The sequence below is a fragment of the Schistocerca cancellata genome, chromosome 2 (assembly GCF_023864275.1).
Source record: "Schistocerca cancellata isolate TAMUIC-IGC-003103 chromosome 2, iqSchCanc2.1, whole genome shotgun sequence".
Lineage (NCBI taxonomy): Eukaryota > Metazoa > Arthropoda > Insecta > Orthoptera > Acrididae > Schistocerca > Schistocerca cancellata.
This window is the reverse complement of record NC_064627.1, coordinates 866,003,036-866,022,913: the sequence shown is the minus strand read 5'-3', so window position 1 is coordinate 866,022,913 and position 19,878 is coordinate 866,003,036. Positions and strand designations below refer to the sequence as shown.

Below are 19,878 nucleotides of genomic sequence, written 5' to 3'. Positions count from 1 at the left end.
TACTGGCAACACACAATATCCTGTTGCAGAGCATGGGCTACAACATGACATTCGTGACCTCAGTGCCTGTCTCACCACATGTGTCATCTGGATTCGACCCCCGATACCAGTTTGTCAGAATTCTGCAGGCGGGAACCAACGTTACACCTCCTTGGTTCTTGTTGCCCAACTTGCCTTAATTTATACTAATTTCTTTTCAGTAACTATTCCTTGCTTCACTCCCTTTTAGGTTTCTATATCTTTTATGTTCTGTCCTGTCTATTTTCCCCCGCCCCTCACCTCTTTCACATTCAGAGCGCTTAACTTTGCACTCTTATTAACTCGTGCATTGTGTTTCATCAGTAATCACTGTTTGCGTATTACCCTAGCTACCACCTTAAGGAATTTAAATCTCTTCCAGTGCAGGTTTGCAACAATCACTCTTTTCTTCTCACCGCTTCAACGAAGTCTCCTCTGACACGGGTCGCAGACTCTTCCCATTTCCTACACCCATCAGTCATTAATTCCTCTTCCTTCCCCTTCAACCCTTTTGTCAGATGAAAGAACCACTGGCTCCGAAAGTCTGTAAATTTCGATACCTTTATATGTATTTTCTGCTGTGCCATTTGGATAGTGGGTTTTTTATCTATCCAATTACATTATATTCCCTAATGAGTATCAAATATTACTCAATATTTAAAAAAAACTTTAAATTTCTCTTTTTCATCAGAGTTTAGGATCATTAAAACAGTTCCTTCAAGTTGATTAAAAGTAGGGAATAATAAACTACTTTCAGAGTTTCTTCAAACTGGTCTTTCAAGCTTTGACGGAACAGGACAAGTTACAAAAATTAATTGTAAAGTTTCAAATTTATGTTGTTAATTATTTGCATATTACATTGTTTTTGCTAGTATTTATTACTTATGAAACATACTTGCATTTTTTAAATAACATGAAGTTGTTTGTTTTAGTGTGACAGAAAGGGACAGTGGAATACACATTTTTAACTGCATTAAAGGCATCTTTGCATTACAGGTCGATAACTATATTTTACATATTTAATAGTAGTAATAAAGAATTTATAAAAACAAAAATACAGAAAATGAATCACAGCACACTATAGGAAACCTGTCTTTTGGAACTGTTGTTCAGGAGATTGCTTTCTTGTTAGCAGTACCTAGATTTGTGTCTACAATTGCCAGGGAATATGTAGCATCTATTTTAGGCATGATTCACATTTATTTTTATAGAAAATTGTGTGTAATTTATTTAAAATTTTGCTTTTAATTGATTAGATGTACAGATATGATCTGTTGAGAAAAGCAGCTGTGTTTGCCCGCAAGTGAAGAATGTGCTTCACTGATTTAAGGTGTTTCATAACAATATTATTATTTTCCCACCCAGTTCATTAAATATATCGTCTGCGGAATACTGATTTAGACCATTCATGAGTATTCATAGCTGTGTGGCCCAGTTGTGACAACACTGCAGATAGAATCGATAAGATACGTAGCATTGAAGTACAACTGAAAAGAATACTATTCACACATTATGGGAAGACTTTTGGTGTGATCGAAATGCATTGACAGATTTTGTTTTCCGTTTGCTATAAAGCAGTAAATCAGAAGAAAGACGAAAGTAATGAGAGGTAGCAGAAATATTAACAGTGAGAAACTAAACACCTGGATTGGTTATCACAAAGCAGACGGGGTTAAATAATTGTGCTACCAAAGCATCAAAATAACCCAAGACAGTCAGAGCAAGGACATAAAAGCAGACCAGCACTGGCAGAAAGGGCATTCCTGGCCAAGAGAAGTCTACTAGAATCAAACAGACCTTAATTTAAGAAAGAACTGTTTGAGAATATATATCTGGGACACAGCATTGTATGGCAGTGAAACATGGATTGTGGGAAAAACGGAGAAGAAGAGACTCAAAGCTACAAAAGAATGTTGAAAATTACGTGGACTGTTAAGTAAGGAATGAGGTGGTTCTCTGCAGAATTGGTGAGGAAAGGAACATATAGAAAACATTGGCAAGAGGTAGAGACAGGATGGTAGGGCATCACTTAGAACATCAGGGAATAACTTCCATGGTACTAGAGGGAGCTGTAGAGAATAAAAATTGTAGAGCAAGACAAAGATAGGAATACACCCAGCAAATAATTGAGGATATAGGTTGCAAGTGCTACTCAGAGATGAAGAGATTGGCACAGGAGAAGAATTCGTAGTGGACTGCATCAAACCAGTCAGGAGGGTGTCTCAAGGAAAAAAGAAAAGAAAATGCAGAAAGCAGGCATAGTAAACTGGAAGTCAGCCACAAGTGTAAATAATTCTACATTGTGACTGACAGGTATGAGAGGAGCAGTGTGCGGAAACAAGCTCCGTGTGCCTCTCAAGACAAAATATCTGTGTTCTGTAGAAAGCAGAAATGACAGATACGCAAAGGGATTGCCAGCCCCTTTTGGTGTTGTTTGGGTTGTAATCGGCCTCCGTGGTGGACCAGGGTTAATATTTTCACTCATTCCAAAATTAAAAAATGCACAACACATAACATTCAGTAACTTTCTGAGGTTGGCAGTGTCACAAATGAGGTTCAGGCCTGAACTCGACAGATATTTGAGACAACTACAGTTCAGAACACCTGCCGTCTAAAACTGCTGCCTTAAGTTCCCACAATACATCAACTTCTTAAACCTTAGCTACCAGACAAAAGTGTTTTTTTTTTATGTTAGGTCATATAGCAGGGTCCAAAGTTTCATTACACAGTGTGTATGTTATTCAGACCAGACCATTGTAATGCCTGCAGATGGTCTGTCACCAGAGAATTGAGTAATCTGATACATTGTGTTTGTGGACATTTTATTTTGCGAGCACTTTCTTACACATTTTGACTTTCCAAATTGAAGTTAACAAGGTGATGTGCAATACCAGTAATAGAAAACTGGTTACATTTTCAGTATTTATATGCAGAAAATAAACCTATTTCAAACTATCTCTAATAAAATATTTCACCTGGATACCATTTGCTATGCAAAGGCATTTATTAGGCAATTTTGCATTTTTACATTTTGATGCAGAGTATTGCTATATTTGCTTTTCATGTCACTAAAAATTCATAGAAATTTACATGTTACCATGCATGTTTTATGCAGAGCAGGAATCTGTAAACCTGACTGCAACAAATTTTCGTCCATGCAAGCAACCAACTTTAATATTTTGAATTTCAATAAGGCCTGTTTTTAAACAGTCTGGCCTGTTAAAAAGAAAGGTTTTGTGATATAGCTTTTAAATTATGGATGAAACATATACATTAATGACACACTAAAGTATGCTTGCAGCTGCTCCTCAGATTAGCATTTTCTTATGTCGTCTCCTCTTCTCCCCCTCTGTCCTTGATAGCAGACAACTGTAAATTATATCATCTGAGTTGTGACATTCAGAAACATGTATATGGCAGCTTGTGCACAGAGGATTGTTATTCCTTCACAGATCTATAAAAGTGATTGTAATATGATCTTGTTTAGCATATTATATTTTAGAAAAACATAATCACATCCCGAATGGAATGTAATAATATTATGAAAAGGATAGTTGCTACTTACCATACAGCAGAGATGCTAAGTTGCAGATAGGCAGAATGCATGGGAGTACGCATTAAGAGTGATTTAAAATGGAATGATCATATAATGTTGATCGTCGGTAAAGCAGATGCCAGACTGAGATTGATTGGAAGAATCCTAAGGAAATGCAATCCGAAAACAAAGGAAGTAGGTTACAGTACGCTTGTTCGCCCACTGCTTGAATACTGCTCAGCAGTGTGGGATCCGTATCAGATAGGGTTGATAGAAGATATAGAGAAGATCCAACGGAGAGCAGTGCGCTTCGTTACAGGATCATTTAGTAATCGCGAAAGTGTTACGGAGATGATAGATAAACTCCAGTGGAAGACTCTGCAGGAGAGACACTCAGTAGCTCGGTACGGGCTTTTGTTAAAGTTTCGAGAACATACCTTCACCGAAGAGTCAAGCAGTATATTGCTCCCTCCTACGTATATCTCGCGAAGAGACCATGAGGATAAAATCAGAGAGATTAGAGCCCACACAGCGGCATACCGACAATCCTTCTTTCCACAAACGATACGAGACTGGAATAGAAGGGAGAACCGATAGAGGTACTCAAGGTACCCTCCGCCACACACCGTCAGGTGGCTTGTGGAGTATGGATGTAGATGTAGATGTAGAAAAAGACTGTCATAGATAAAGCTTCCAGCCATTAAGGCTTTTGTCAGCAATTGATGTAGACACACACACACACACACACACACACACACACACACACACACACACACACACCGCAAATGCAACTCACGTCCATAAAACTATTTGCGTTACAGAACTGAAATTTGTTCTACTTTATTCAGTTTCTTCTCATGTTTAAAAATGTAGCGTACTTTACTAGATTCAGAAAAACATTGAATTTTCCAAAACATATTTTCTAATTCTTAAAATTTCAAAATTATAATTGTTTTGTTTCAAAAAAAAGTTGCTTATACACTACCTATGCTGAAGCACCAAAGAAACTGGTATACGCATGCTTATTCAAATACAGAGATACGTAAACGAGCAGAAAATGTCACTGCAGTCAGAAACTCCTATATAAGACAACTGTCTGGCGGAATTGTTAGATCAGTTACTGCTGCTACAACGGCAGGTTATCAAGATCTAAGTGAGTTTGAACGTGGTGTTATAGTTGGTGCACGAGCGATGGGACACAGCATCTCTGAAGTAGCAATGAACTGGGGATTTTCCTGTACAACCATTTCACAAGTGTACCGTGGATATCAGGGATCTGCTAAAACATCAAATCTCCGACATTGCTATGGCTGGAAAAAGAACCTGTAAGAATGGGACCAATGACTACTGAAGAGAATCATTCAACATGACAGAAGTGCAACCCTTCTGCTAACTGCTGCAGGTTTCAACGCTGGGCCATCAGCAGTTGTCACCATGCGAACCGTTCAATGCTGAAGCCCCATCTTGTGTTCCCTTGTTACAAAGCTTTACGCCTCCCCTGGGCCCGGCAACACCGACATTGGACTGTTCATGTCATTAAACGTGTTGTCTGGTCGGGCGAGTCTCATTTCAAATTTTCTAGAGTGGATGGACATGTACGGATATGGAGACAACCTCATGAATCCATGGACCCTGCATGTCATTAGTGGACTGTTCAAGCTGTTGGAGGCTCTGTAATGGTGTGGGACATGTGCAGTTGGAGTGATATGGGACCCCTGGTAAGTTTAGATATGACTCTGACAGATGGCATGTGTGTAAGCTTCCTGTCTGATCATCTGCGTCCATTCATGTTCACTGTGCATTCTGATGGACTTGGGCAATTGCAGCAGAATGATGCAACATCCCACACATCCAGAATCCCTAGAGTGGCTCCAGGAACACTCTTCTGAATTTAAACACTTCCGCTGGCCCCCAGACTCCCTAGACATGAACACTATTGAGCATAACTGGGATGCCTTACAGTGTGCTGTTCAGAAGAGATCTCCATTCCCTTCTACTTGCAGAATTGTGGACAACCCTGCAGGATTCATGGTGTCAGTTCCCTCCAACACCACTACAGATATCAGTAGAGTCCATTCCACATCGTGTTGTGGCATTTCTGTATGCTTGCGAGGGCCCTACAAGATATTAGGCAGTTCTACCAGTTTCTTTGGCTCTTCAGTGTATGTGTGTGCTTACTCTCTTGATAGTATTCCAACAGGATCATACTGAAATAAAATTTAATTTTACTGAAATTTGCTTTTCCATCTGTATACAACTTTTGCAGACTGGTTCATGAAACTAAAGTTAAAACAATATTAAAAATTTTCTCGTTGCGCCAGTTTTGCAGCAGCCTTCTGCAAACTGCACATTAAGAATTTTTTATTTTAGTTATGCACACAGACCCATTTCAGCATATTTACAATGTGTCTTCAGTGGATGTCAGATCAGTGTCTAAAGCTGTTTGTTTTGCAATTAATGAATTACAACTAATATAACATAAGAGAAATACAACCAATAAACAATAATTAAACAAAACTTTCCAATTAACTTTCCAATGAACTTAAGTAGAGATCAATTCTTGAAACAAAATTAACAAAGCATTGGAGGGGGAAAGAGGAGCTGGTTGCCGGAGTGCAACACGTGGTGCATGAGTCAAGCTTATGTGTAGCAACCTTTCTGAAATAGTAGTGCCATTTTACACAAAATGCAATGAGAGTCATTACAGTCTGAGGGCTCGAGGACCAAACTTCACTGGCATGCATTACTGGGTTCGTGTAATGGTATTTCAAAAAATTATTGCTTCATAGTTAATGCATTAATTTAATTTAAACTAATGAATTTTACATTTTTGTACCCCTTTTGGGTTTCATCTTTTTGATGCTTATGATTTATCTTCCTTTGATTTCATAAGAACATACACTTTGAATAAAAAGTGGTCAAAATCTTGTTGCAATTCCTTAAAAAGAAACTGAGACTGAGTGATTGACCTGAACTGGGACACTGAAGAAAGAATGAAAATCTGCGCTTTATGTAGATAGAACTTATCAGTGAAAGAAAAGTGAGTTGCTGATCACTGAAATCTTATGGAAAGGTACAACTGAGTTGTAGCACGTCTTATGACCCTGAATTTGTTAATGCTGAAGAAGGCTTGCATTAATTGAACCACTCCTTGGATTCAGTATGGAAATCCTCAGTAATAAAGAAATGTATCAGCTCAAAGAAATAATGCAAAGATAAAGCTGATTAAATTAATTTGAAATTAAGTGAACCTTCTTACAGGGAGAAACAGGTGAAAATTAGAAAATATGTGACTGTGATGGCACACAACCAGAAACTATTGACTATTTTAAAGACAAGTTTCGCATTTCTAATAGAAATGAAAAGTTTTTAGTGATGATTTCCCTAACCAAAGTAGGCAGTACACTCATTTAGAAAGAGTTTGGAGTAAGCAACTAGATGGCAAGGAAAACAAAGTGGAAGAAAAGAGCATACACTCTACTCTGTATCCTAAGCCTGGATAGTCCTTGTCTGCTAAATCAGTTCTGCTAGTGAAAGAGTTTTATTGTAATGATAATAGTAGCAGGTGAATGCCTGACAAACAGGATTACATTTCTATGGGAAAAGCTGGCGATGGAAAGCCTATGTATGTTCAAAACAGATTAGCTTTAAGAAACCAAAGAGAAATGTACAAAATTGGCTGTATTAAGGCCAAACAATTGTATTACAGCTGGAGCTAGTGGGACTCATACTGTTTGCATTTGTACAGTTCATCAAAATGTGAAGGTAATGATAGCTGGAGCAAATGTGAAAATAATGTAAAAAAGGAAAAAAAAACTAAGGTGTCAAGAATCACACCATTGGTTGATTTCGCATGGACTGACCCATTATTCAGTCTTTTTTTTCTTTTCTTTTAGAAAACGTAATAGTTTTGTTATTTGTAGTAATGAGGAATACAGGGTAATAATGAATAACAATATTGTTACAACTTATATGCACAGTGTGTATTGCAACTATATTCCACCACATAATTTCTGCACTCTCTGTAAAATTAAAGCTTGATTCTGGTTTCATGTACTTCCACTTTTTTCTTTCTAGGGACAGCATCCTTCAGAATGCTTTAATTCCTCTTTCTAGTAATATTGTTAAGAAAAACATTTGTTGAAATCCACATTACTTTTTTTGCAAAAAAGCTTGAGCACTGTGGCTACCTAATTCTCTTTCCCGAAACAGTTCATTCATTAAGACTGAATTCCAAACCATGTTTGAAACCAGTTCTCTATGTTTTGGTGCTTTAAGAAACTCTATTTCAAATTTATCACACAATTTTGTAACTGTCAGGAAAGCAGTGACGACGACACTGGTAGCTTGAGAGCAAGGAATGAGTAGTTTTCCTCTGCTCACATTCTGTATAAGGGAATACATTTCTTTGATCTGAAATGTTATCTAACACCAGAACATGGTACAAAACTCACATTTTGTATGTTTCAAAACAGAGTAGCAACAATAACTTGCTATATATGTCAGAATAGGCAAATCTTCATTGCAATTTTCAGAAATTTCTGATGAATTAACTACAATTTCATCACACAGGGAATGAATCTCAATGCCAATAGTTCATGCCTCAGAGAAAATATCCTGTATAGATTGTATGCTGATCTCACCAAAAACAGTCTATTTTAAATTTAGCTTAACTACAGAGTGTAAGTGAAGCTTCTTTTTTACTTTGTACACCTGCCTGATGCTGACGTACTGACCTCCACATAATTGCCTATACTTTCCAAATCTCTCTTCAAGAATTATATAAAATCCTGTGTTGTTTGGATTAATGCTGAATATGTTTCTTTTGTTTAGTAAGCCCTCATGATATCGAATGTTTACTTTTTCCCGTATACTTAGCCTTCCTAACATTCCATTAAGATATGCATACTCTGGGACAGCTGCTGAACATTGTTTTATAGGGCAAATGAATTCATCATTTAACCTGTTACCTTTAAATGTTTTCACATTAGCTGTTTTCCACCATTTGACAAACAAACCAATGTAATTTGGTGTTTCTGCACAGTGAGGTAAGAAGCATTTTGAACCCAGGGTTTGAAGGGCATTAGCTGTGACGATCACTGAAAATTTGCAGAGCTAGTTTAGAATTTTGTTTTTCAAAGTTATTCAGTCTCATTGCTTTCAAAGTCAGACCATAACAATGGTTTGCCAGTTTTTCATGTTCGAGGTCATACAGCTTCATTCAGTAGTCAGTCATATTGCATGCATTGTGGGATAAATCGTACAAGAATTATTTTTTGCTTTAACCAGTTATGTCAGGTGCACTTCATAATGTGTACAGGGATAGTTACAAAAAAACAAAGGTCTTGTTAAATCTTCGGGATGGTTATATACATAAGAGACTGAAGAAGGATTTGAAAATGATTACATTGCCTTTCTATTTAACAGAATTATTATCTGAAATTACAGACAATAATTTGAATCATGTGTCTTCAAGACCCAATATATATGATTACTCTTTCTGGGGACCTAAGTTAATACTAGAAAACACTCCTTGAATTGTTGATGGATGAGGGCCTACAAAAAAAAACAAAAAAAAAAAAAAAAAAAAAAAACCACCATAATCCCTATTAAACCTATATGCACATAGAGAAATGTTGTAAGATAAACAAGAAAATGTCACGAATGAAGGAGTATATGCAAGATCCTTTGATGGTAGTAACTTCAACTGTTCAGTGGTTAAGTGTATATTTTTGCTCTTTTCATACTCAAATAATTGAAATGTCTGCATTATATCACACACACAACTCAAAATTTACTCAATATTATTTGCTGCATTAATCTGCATGTCAGCTTTTTCCTCACTAAAGATTACCTAATTCAACGATGCTTGAAACCCATGTTAAAAACTCTTCACTGTTTAGACCTAACTTGTTTGTTTGCTTGTTCAAAACAAATACTGATACGTCAAGGGTTTCACTAACAAGAACAGGATATTTTATCACAGAAACAGTTTGAATGTTAGCAAGCAATACAGAGGTAGGTTTTGTAATAATACTCCAGAAGTCAGATAATTTTAACATTGACAATTTGGCCTTAACTCACACACTTTCCTTCATACTCTCCTGAACAGCAGCCTAAATATTTTAATTTAATTGTATAGATAAAAAATCTACTCACCATGTGGTGGCAGAACACGCATATAAAAGCGGGTTGTAATTAGGCAAGTTTTCGGAGCCAGTGACTCATTCTTCAGGCAAAGGGTTGAAGAGGAAGGAAGTGGAAGGAAGGAAAAGGAATGGAGAGGTCTAGGAAAAGGGGTAGATCTCGAGAAAGTCGCCCAGAACTGCGGGTCAGGGGAGACTTACTGCACAGGATGAGAAGGAAAGACATTTGTCTCTTTACCTCAGGACCAAATCTGTAGCTTCCAGGTTTTCTCAAATAGTGAGGGCAGTTTGGAAAAATAGATGGAACTGTTGTTGAAAGCAGACTTGGTCTGGTGAGTGTGTGAGGAACTTCTGTATTTCTACTGTTATCTTGAGGATGTTCTTATACTTTCAGTAGGGTGAAAATGTTGTTCATGCACCTATAACCAGTAACCCACATGATAACTATGGAGATCAGATTATCACAATCATAATGAAGACTATCTAATATTACTGAAGGACTATTGTAAAATAGTTCTTGAGAAACTAACATATTTGTAAATGTTAAATATTACATTTTATAAATTTTTCTGATATGTATTTATGAACTGTTAGCTGAGTTACCATAATGAATTCAGTGTCTGACCATTCGTATTAGGCTAACTGCTCTTTCCCAAGTCCCACTATTCAAAAAGCAGGTTTAAATCCTTATTCCTTTTTTGCAATATATTGAGCACTGTAATTACCATATTCTTTCTGAGAGCAGTTCATTCATAAAAACAGACCCAAAAAAAACTTAACATGAAAAACAATAAATTAACCTTGTCTAGCAAGTAAGAACACATCCTCAACACGTAGTACCTGATCATGGAATGTATAAGACTGATCAAGCCAGAGATAAATTGGACTCTGTCATAACAAAGGGCATCAGAATGTAGTAGAAAAGAGACACTAAAACTAATGAACAAAGTAGACCCAGTGTAAACACTGTACTTCCCTGCAGCATAAATTAGCTAATTTTGTTACATATGAATGTGCAGTCCTTAAGGAGTTAAGTTACTGATCTCCAGTACTGGTTGAATGAAATTATGAACAGCATACTATGTTTGAATGAACGCTGGAATAAAGTAAAGAAATAGGCTTGGTTGTATAATTTGGTTCTTCAGTGACAACAATTTATGTTTTTGAAGCCTCTGCTATGGCACTGTGCACTCAGAAGCATCTGATGAGGAAACATTCGCAAAAAGTTCTCCACTTTAATTTTAATGTGTGCCAAATATAAGCATTATAGAATTTTTGTCACAGGATATATTAACCCAGAAATAAGAGTAAAGAGAGAAAAATGTGATGTTTCCTAAATATGTTAAGGTCAATGAATTTCTACTGCTGAAATGAAAAATTGACTAGGAAGGGAGTGTGCCTTGACAATTAGCAATGTGTATAGAAATTAAGTAGAATGTGACACCATCAAATTAGGCGTACCTGACCATTCTGGCATATGGCTCAAAACTGGAAACCTACTTACTGACAATTCCAAGATGTTAGCTACATATACATAGTTCTCAAAGAAGGGAACACTGAAAGAATGAGAAATTACTTTTAACTAATTGAGTTGGCCAATAGACTAACCAGTGAGAAAGATGGTAATGAATGCTTCTTTACGTTCATTTCCATCATGAAACACACTAGGCAGTAACTGCCCTCTTTTTTCTAAAAGATGCAAAACTTGCGATAGTCACAAACCACAATACAAAAAAATGGTATACACTGCAACGTAGTAAAATGAGGATATTTTGCTCATGCTGAAAGACATAACTGCTGACAGTTGAAAGAACAAGAAAAGCTCTAAGCTTAAGAAAAACCCACATATCTAAAATTAAAGCAGCAAGAATCAAAGCTGATGAACAGTACTTTAAATCTGAAAAATAACTGTAAAGCACCTAGAATGTGGTAGAAAGTGAAATAAACATGGGGAAGGAGGAAATTACTGTCTCAATCAACTGTAAGACTCTCAATGAGCATTTTGTGGATTCTGAAAGTTCCCTTGTATCACAAAGCGGCGATACATTTTATTTTTTATTTTTTTTTTTTTTTGGGGGGGGGGGGGTGGTGTATCCTCTGCAGTCACACAGTAAAACGGATAAAAGATTCACTTAGAAAATAATTGGTGCTACAGACCTTATCTACTCTGTAAACAAGCTGAACTGCTCCAGAACAGAGGACTGTCATGGGCTCAACAACAATGTTCTAAAATGTGTAATTGTCGAAATTAGAATGTCAGTGCTCTGTCTTGTTGACTTGTTGATAAAATTATTGATGATAGTACTTTCCCTGAACGCCTCAAACTTACAGTTGACAAAGCCAACTGCATGGTAGACATGCTGAAGAGCTGACAGACCTAAATATTTAAAACTGCTAAACACAATGCTTTATTGGATTTCTATGAGTGGCTCGTTTCACATAGTAATAAACCACAAATATGCAGTGCTCCAAATCAGTAACATACTGCCAAAACATTAACACAGTAAGTGCTAGGGATCGTATAAATTTGAGGTTATGCTTCACATTATCAACTTCATAAAAATTTTCACTCTCAGGCCGCCTTTGCACATGGTCACACGTCTGAAAGGCATTTGTCTCTCACTAACAGAAATAAGTGCTGTGTACCACAGAAATAAAATTAAAAGCATTGTAAAACAGCTACATTGTGCAGCAATCACGCATCCCTATGCTCAGTTTCTCAGCACAACACGAGTTGCTTCCTTTTGTTATGACTACTCTTGGTATACCCATCTTGCTGTTCACAGGCAGTGCACAGGCCTTCTCAATCTATGTGGCATTGCAGATATCCTAACAGTGTCATCAGTAACCAGTTCAAGATGGTAGTGATTTGATGAGAAAGATTTGGACCACATCGCTTTTCCACTTTCTTGAATAAAATATTTCGCTGCCTTTCATGACCAGAGACGGCTATACAGGATCTGAGCAAAAGGGGAGGTGGGGGGCTGGGGGGAAGAAATCTGGGAGAGGAGGAACCCCTATTTATCTTGTATCCCCTTACCCTATTAACAGATAGGTCCCTCTTATTCTGGGGTCTGAGTGATCTGTGCATCCTTTTCAACCTTCCCTAGTTTACACACTTCACCTCCCCAGGGAATGAATTATTGGTTCTGAAAGCTAGGATACTGTTTCGAATTTTTATGTGCAGCTATTGGCAGTACTGAAATTCCATTTTCTAAAGGTGAATATTATCCAGCAATTCTCATAGTTTTTTGTTTTGTAGAATGAATTTTCCATATAATACAATTAAAATGCTCTGGTTCTTTTAAGTGTTAAGATTTTTACCTCTACATTGTGTAGGTATTGCTGGCTGCTTTATTTTTACTGTTTTCATCCACACATAAAACTTTTTATGTATAAATTTCGTATAAAACATTACTCTTCTGTTACAGGTGTCCTTGTCACCGGCTCAAACTCAACGCAATGAAGAGCAGATTGCATTCCTCACTGAAAAAATCAATGGTCTTGTAAGTGAAGCAGAACAAATGGGTATTCAGGGAAATGTTGAACAAGCACAAGGACTTATGAAGCTATGTGATCAGCTAAAAGAAGAACGTGAGCAGTTAAGAGGAACCAATGAAAATAGTCATTGGCAGCAAGTAAGTGAAATACAAATTAAACATGGTTCAAAAAATTTCTGTTAAATCTCCCCAAGTCTGGTTAGCAACTGTAGAAATACATTATTACTCTGTTGCTTAACTTATAAAAAATATTGATAACAAGCATGTACTGATATATTTTACCTAAGGGCTCTGTTGAATTTTACAAACAATTATTCATGGATGTGCAACAGAGAATATTTTGCTATTTTGTATATTAACTCGATTTAATTGCTTGAAACATATACCGGTCTTTAGGTGTGCTTATACGAGGTCAGGCAGTATATAAAGATAAGCGGTTAATCACTTTGGTATCACATATAGAATGACATACTTTCACATTCTCATGTCTATATAACTCATGTCCTGAGATGACACAGGTCCCAGAATAGTGGTGGAAGGTGATGATCTAACTGCAATCAGTCTGTAAGGTAAATAGTAGATATGTCCAATAGGATTAAATTCCGTAAAGCATGCTGACTGTGGTTCTTAAGTGATACTCTTATTTTGTAATCTTCCTTGTAAAGCTGTTTGATTCTGGACCTTGTTGTCCATAACAAGGAAATATGGGCTAAAGTGCACGTAACAGTGCTGACATATTGCTGGCAATGGCTTGAGATAGCTCTTAGTCACGTGACAGTACACAGTAGCCAGTGGGAATCACTGGATCTAATATGTTCTTGTTTTTTAAATGAAGAGCGGTAACTTCCGTTCATCTGGTTATCTAGAATGTTAAGGTTGGTTACTGATTTTTATATATTTTTTGTGTTGCATGTTTCTCAGAAAATTTCAGGAAGTTTGGTGATATTGTTTTGTATTCCAACAGAGTTGATTTAATTTGTCAAGATAAAATTGTAGAATGGCAGTTTGAGTAAGGTCTTATTACTAAACAAAGAATTTAGACAATGGAAAATCCAGAAAGGGTTTTAACAATAATATGAAAAGGACAGTTGCTACTCAGCAAAAGCAGAGATGCTGAGTCGTAGATAGACTGTCGCAAATACAGCTTTTGACCAACAAGGTGTTTGTCAAAAATGGAACACACACACACACACACACACACACACACACACACACACACACACACACTTGCCCGCGCATGACCGCAGTCTGTGGCAGCTGAAGCCACACTGCTAGCAGCAGCAGCAGCAGCAGTGCATGATGGATGGGGGCGAGGGGGAGGAGGGATAGCAGGGTAGGTGTGGGGGAGTGTACAGAGATGAGGTGAGGGAGGGTGGGCAGCTAGGTGCATTTGGGAGCTTAGATGGGAAGCAGAGGAGAGGTGGGGGAGAGGGGGGGCAGGAAACGAGAGAGGTAAAATGTGTGTGGGTGGAATAGAGGGCTGTGTAGTGCTGGAATGAGGAAAGGAAAGGGGCTGATGGGTGAGGACTATGAGTATCAAAATTGAGGTCAGGAGGGTTACAGAAAAGTAGGATATATTGCAGGGAGAGTTCCCACCTGCACAGTTCCTGTAACACTTATGGCCTCGATCTTCATTAGTCATTGTCCTCACCCATCAATCCCTGCTCTGTTCCCATTCCAGCACTACTCAGTCCTCGATTCCACCCACGCTCTTTTTACTTCTTTTCTGCTATCCCCCCCTCCCCCCACCTCTCCCCCACCTTCTGTCTAAGCTCCTGACTGCACTTAGCTGCCCACCCTTCCTGCACCTCATCCCTGCATGCTCTCGAGCAGCACTCACCATCCCCCGCCATTACCCTGCTATCCCTCCCCCTTCCCATCCTAGTCTCCTCCTTAACCTCCACCCAGTTGCCTCTCTCATCACGCACTGCTGCTGCTGCTGCTCGCAGTGTGACTTCAGCTGCCACAGACTGTAATCATGTGTGCGAGTTGCTGTTGCGTGCGCACTGGTGTGTGTGTGTGTGTGTGTGTGTGTGTGTGTGTGTGTGTGTGTGTGTGTGTGTTATAACTTGTTCCCAAAAGAAACAAGCATGCACTTCTGACTGTACTGGAAAATTTGTTTTTTGTAATCACTACTTCAATTAGTCACACTGCCATTTTGTTGATTTTAACAATGTTTTCTTTGCAAATGTCTAGATTTCCAAGATAATGATTAACTTGTGATGTAACAGCACATCTTAAAGTTATGTTAATTGACTAGTATAGCCCAAGGTCTAGGTTAGGTTGGACTATGACAATTTGGTTGCGACTTGGCGTAGCAAACAAATCTCAATACAAAATTTGACTACCATAATACGTTGCTGGATAGCATAGGTTGAGATAAGCTTTCGTATTGGCAATAAACTGCATGTATTTCTTATTTCTGATTTTAATGAAAATTGGATGATCTTGTCCACTTACAACTTCAACAGAACGAAATACCCCATTTTATTTCTGAATGGGCACTCTCATTGGTTAACAACAGTTGTCTTGGGATTCATTGTATTTCGTTGAGGCATATTTGTCTATTACCTTCGAAAAGTAATCATGTTCCAAGGTTTTGGTTACATTCCGTCTTATTAGCAAAGCTTAAATTGCTACAAGTGAACAAAATAATAGCTAAATATATTTATGAAGCAAAGGAAGTTACAAAGGAAAATATCATTGACTATCTGCTTCTGAACATGATTTGTCGTGTTGGCTTCTCGTGATCGATCACACGAACCATTATCAATACAAGCGTGCCACAGAAAAGCTGGTGACAGCATAAGTGACTTTTGGTATCAACTGTTTTTTTAAGTGTCAGCACGTAGAATTGAACTGTTGCCTTTTTTTATGGAAATTGAGAGTTCTATACCAAGTAAATTAACTTTTTGTTGCTATGGATTGTATACACATCCTGCTATGCAACTCGCCAGGTGCTGTAGATGTGTATATGAATGATGCTTGGGTTTTCTTTCATGCTGCTGATCTCTAACTGCTGTGGAAGAGTTACTTTCTTATCTCGGTGAATAAATACGTTTCAAAGTACTTGGCATAGAACATCTGTGTTTCAGTTCTTAACAACTGTTCCCCTTTCATGTCGTTTGACTCTTGTAACTGCAGTCTGGTTTCTGTACAAATTGAAAATAACATTTTGCTCTATGTATTTTATTCCCGCTACCTTCAGAGTTTCAGAATGTAGTCAAGTCACCATTATCAGAAGCTTTCTCTGAATCTTCAAATGCTATAATCATAAGTTTGCCTTTCTTCAGCCTGACTTCTAAGAAAATGTGTAAGATCTGTATTGTCTTGTGTTTTGCGTATTTTTCTGGACCCCCAAACTAGTCTTCTCTTAGATCATCTCCCAGCTTTTCCTTGCCCGTGTAAATAACTTAAGTCAGTAGTTTGCAAGCATGGTGGTTTGTTAGTGTGAACAGGTCTACTTCAGAATTAGAATTCTTCCTATTTGAGGGTGGTTTCCCTTGCCTCTTATATATTGCATATTGCATGAAAAAGTTTTATCATGGCTGACTGTCCCAGAGATCTTAATAATTCTGAAGAAATGTCTACTCCAGGGACCTCGTTTCCATCTAAGTCTTTCAGTGCACCATCAAATTCTTCTCACAGTATCGTATATCCCATATCATCTTTACTTTCTTACTCTTCTCTTTCTATGCTATTGTCCTCAGATTTGTTTGCATTGCATTCATCTTCCATATATTCTTTTCACCTTTTAGCTTTCCCTTCTTTGCTTAGTACTAGTATGCCATCTGTGCCCTTGATATCCGTTCAGCATGTTTCTACAGCCTTGCATTTTTTATCTAGCTATTCGTGCTTAGCCATTTTCCATTTTGTGCTAATCTCATTTTTAGACATTTATATTTGCTTTAATGTACTTCATATACTGCATTTTTACATTTTCTCCTTTTGTCAATTAATTCATTACAATTGCACACCTCTTATCCATCCTTTACTCACCACACCACTTACACGAGAACTGCCACACAGAACTATTTCCATATGTTGTCACATGACCATCCTTTCTCTGTTGTAGAAACCATCTCTAAATCAGCTGCTCATGGGAATGTAATAGATATGTAACACAGAGTATATGTTTATAATGCTTGCAGACAGCTGAACTGGCGGCTTCGCAAGAGAAACAGATGGAAGTCTGTGATGTCTGTGGTGCATTTTTAATTGTTGGAGATGCACAGCAACGAATTGATGATCATCTGATGGGGAAGCAACATGTTGGTTACGCCAAGCTTAAATCTGCATTGGATGAACTTATGGTGAGTTCAAAGACAGTAATAGCATATATCATAACCGATAACTTGGTTTCAAGTGAATATACATCAAGGATTTTTGTGTGCGCTCACTCTAAACATTCCTGTTGTCATACTTTACCATCACATGCGGAAATATGTGAACTACACTCATAAAAAATTCATGACTTTGAGGTGTGTCCTTGCATTGGATCAGTACATAAGTTCGTGCCATTTTTACAGTGCTAACAACACAGGTTACTGTGTGTTCTATTTTCAAAAGTAACAGTGAGTACCTATTCAGTACATCAGCAGTTTTTTTCATTTCATTTCTTGATAGCAATTTCTGTGATCAAGAATTCCAGTTTGGTTCCACTAAAAGCACAATTTTTTTAGGGTATTCATCGCCCTTCACATGGGGTGTTGCTTTTTTTGATAGGCAAAGCTGTTCTTTCCTTGCATAAAGGCACCATTTCTTGTCACCTGTAACAATGTTTCCAAAGAATGGTTTGTGCCTATGAAAAGCCAAATGGTAACTGGCCAGCAAACGCAAACATATGGTTATTTGTAATTTTTGTTGTTGTACCTGTGCTACCCTTATACCAAATTTTTAATTCCATAATTTGTGAGTTTGCCATTCACAGAAAAACAAATACTCAGATGTAAGAGTAGAAAACTCATTATGCCGTTCCACCCCACAAAAACGTGTATTTTATGGCTATACTTAAAAGAAAACAGCCTAAAGATAGAATTGAACACAGAAAGCTGTTTCCCTAAGCAGTCGCTGCAGGGCCAAAACAGTACATAATTTAGAAATACAAATACACAAGAACAAGACAGATATTTGACTTATGACTAGCTAGAGTAAGACAATGACCCAAATATAAGTTTATCTTTAAATTATATTCCTTCCCTCTCCCCCTTCACCTTCTGTACATGTTTTGATCAATACTGCGTTGACGGTATATCTATGCAAATAGCTATTAGTGCATATGCAAATGTATGCATACCTCATATTAATGATAAAGTGGTTTATTATTGGCATCCAATGTTTTTATGGTTTATCATTGGCGATGTTATAATTTTACTCAGTACAGTTAAAACATAGTTCTTTGGAGGGTACTTGACTTCTCATACACTAGACCCTGCCCCCGCCGCAGATTTGTTAATTTGTTACATTTATACGTTCCATAAATTTTTGTTAAGTGACATGACCTGACCCCCTTGTCACATCATTAGTGTGGCTGACACCAGTTTCTACTCAGACATCCTTTTCTATTACTAGGGACCTAATAGTAGAATGGTTCCACATGCATGTGGTACATGATTGACAGTATACATACTATCGAACAATGGAAAATCCAGGATGGGATGTAACAATATTAGAGAAGGAAAGTTGCTACTCACCATATAGCAGAGATGCTGAGTCATGATAGGCACAACAAAAAGATTCATACAATTATAGCTTTCGGCCATTAAGGCCTTTGTCAGCAAAACACACACACACACACACACTCTCTCTCTCTCTCTCTCTCTCTCTCTCTCTCTCTCTCTCTCTCTACTTGCAGTCTCAGATAAGAAGTGTGGTTTCAGGTATCTGAGACTGTAGACTTGTATGCAAGTTGCGTTTGCGTGCATGAGTGTGTGCGTGTGTGTTTGTGTGTCTATTGCTGACAAAGGCCTTAATGGCCAAAAGCTATAATTGCGTGAATCTTTTTGTTGTGCCTATTGCGACTCAGCATCTCCTCTATACGGTGAGTAGCAACTTTCCTTCTCTAATATAGTATACATAATATTGGTGATGCCATAGAGGGTTTTTATATGCTTCACACCACTAACCTCCCCCTCCCCCCACCACCCCTACCTCTTTTTATACCATTACATTTTCCATGTTGTTGAAACAGTTTTAGCTAATTTTCGTATGGATCTTATAATTTTCTTTATAATTGGTCTGCACACATGGTACAAATATTAAACAATATGTATACTTTGGGACAGACCATGGAGACGTACAGCAAATGTTACTCCGATCTCTGAAATTCACCCCCCCCCCCCTGCTCCTTTAAATTCTTACACTTTTGTAAAGCAGAAATAATTCCACAGCTAGCTTGTTCGGGTATAACATACGTGTAGGTCTTTACTGATAGTTAAATCCATTGTTAGATTTTCATACTGCTGCAATTGGATAGTGAAAGGTGTATCGAGCATATGACATGTTCAGAGTACTGGAAATTTGTTTAATAAAATTGGTTAGGAATGGACAGTAGAGTCACACATGTGTAATAATATGAATAATTACAGTTTCTGTATGACACCATTAGAAGTGACTTTAGCCTTGGTGTCTCAGTTGGTAACACTGATTAATCCTGCTCTGATATGGACTTGTCTTTGGA

The 19,878-nt window shown here is 37.6% G+C and overlaps 1 protein-coding gene across 2 annotated transcripts in view; it reads left to right on the top strand.

Annotated features, from left to right (window-relative positions):
- Positions 1–19,878, top strand: part of LOC126162817 (luc7-like protein 3) — a 146,067-nt gene that overhangs the window by 17,496 nt on the left and 108,693 nt on the right. For both annotated transcript variants that reach the window (XM_049919561.1, XM_049919562.1), the window contains exons 3-4: positions 13,131–13,337; positions 17,351–17,512. In XM_049919561.1, the coding sequence (XP_049775518.1) occupies positions 13,131–13,337; positions 17,351–17,512 (369 nt within the window). The remainder of the gene's footprint in view (positions 1–13,130; positions 13,338–17,350; positions 17,513–19,878) is intronic.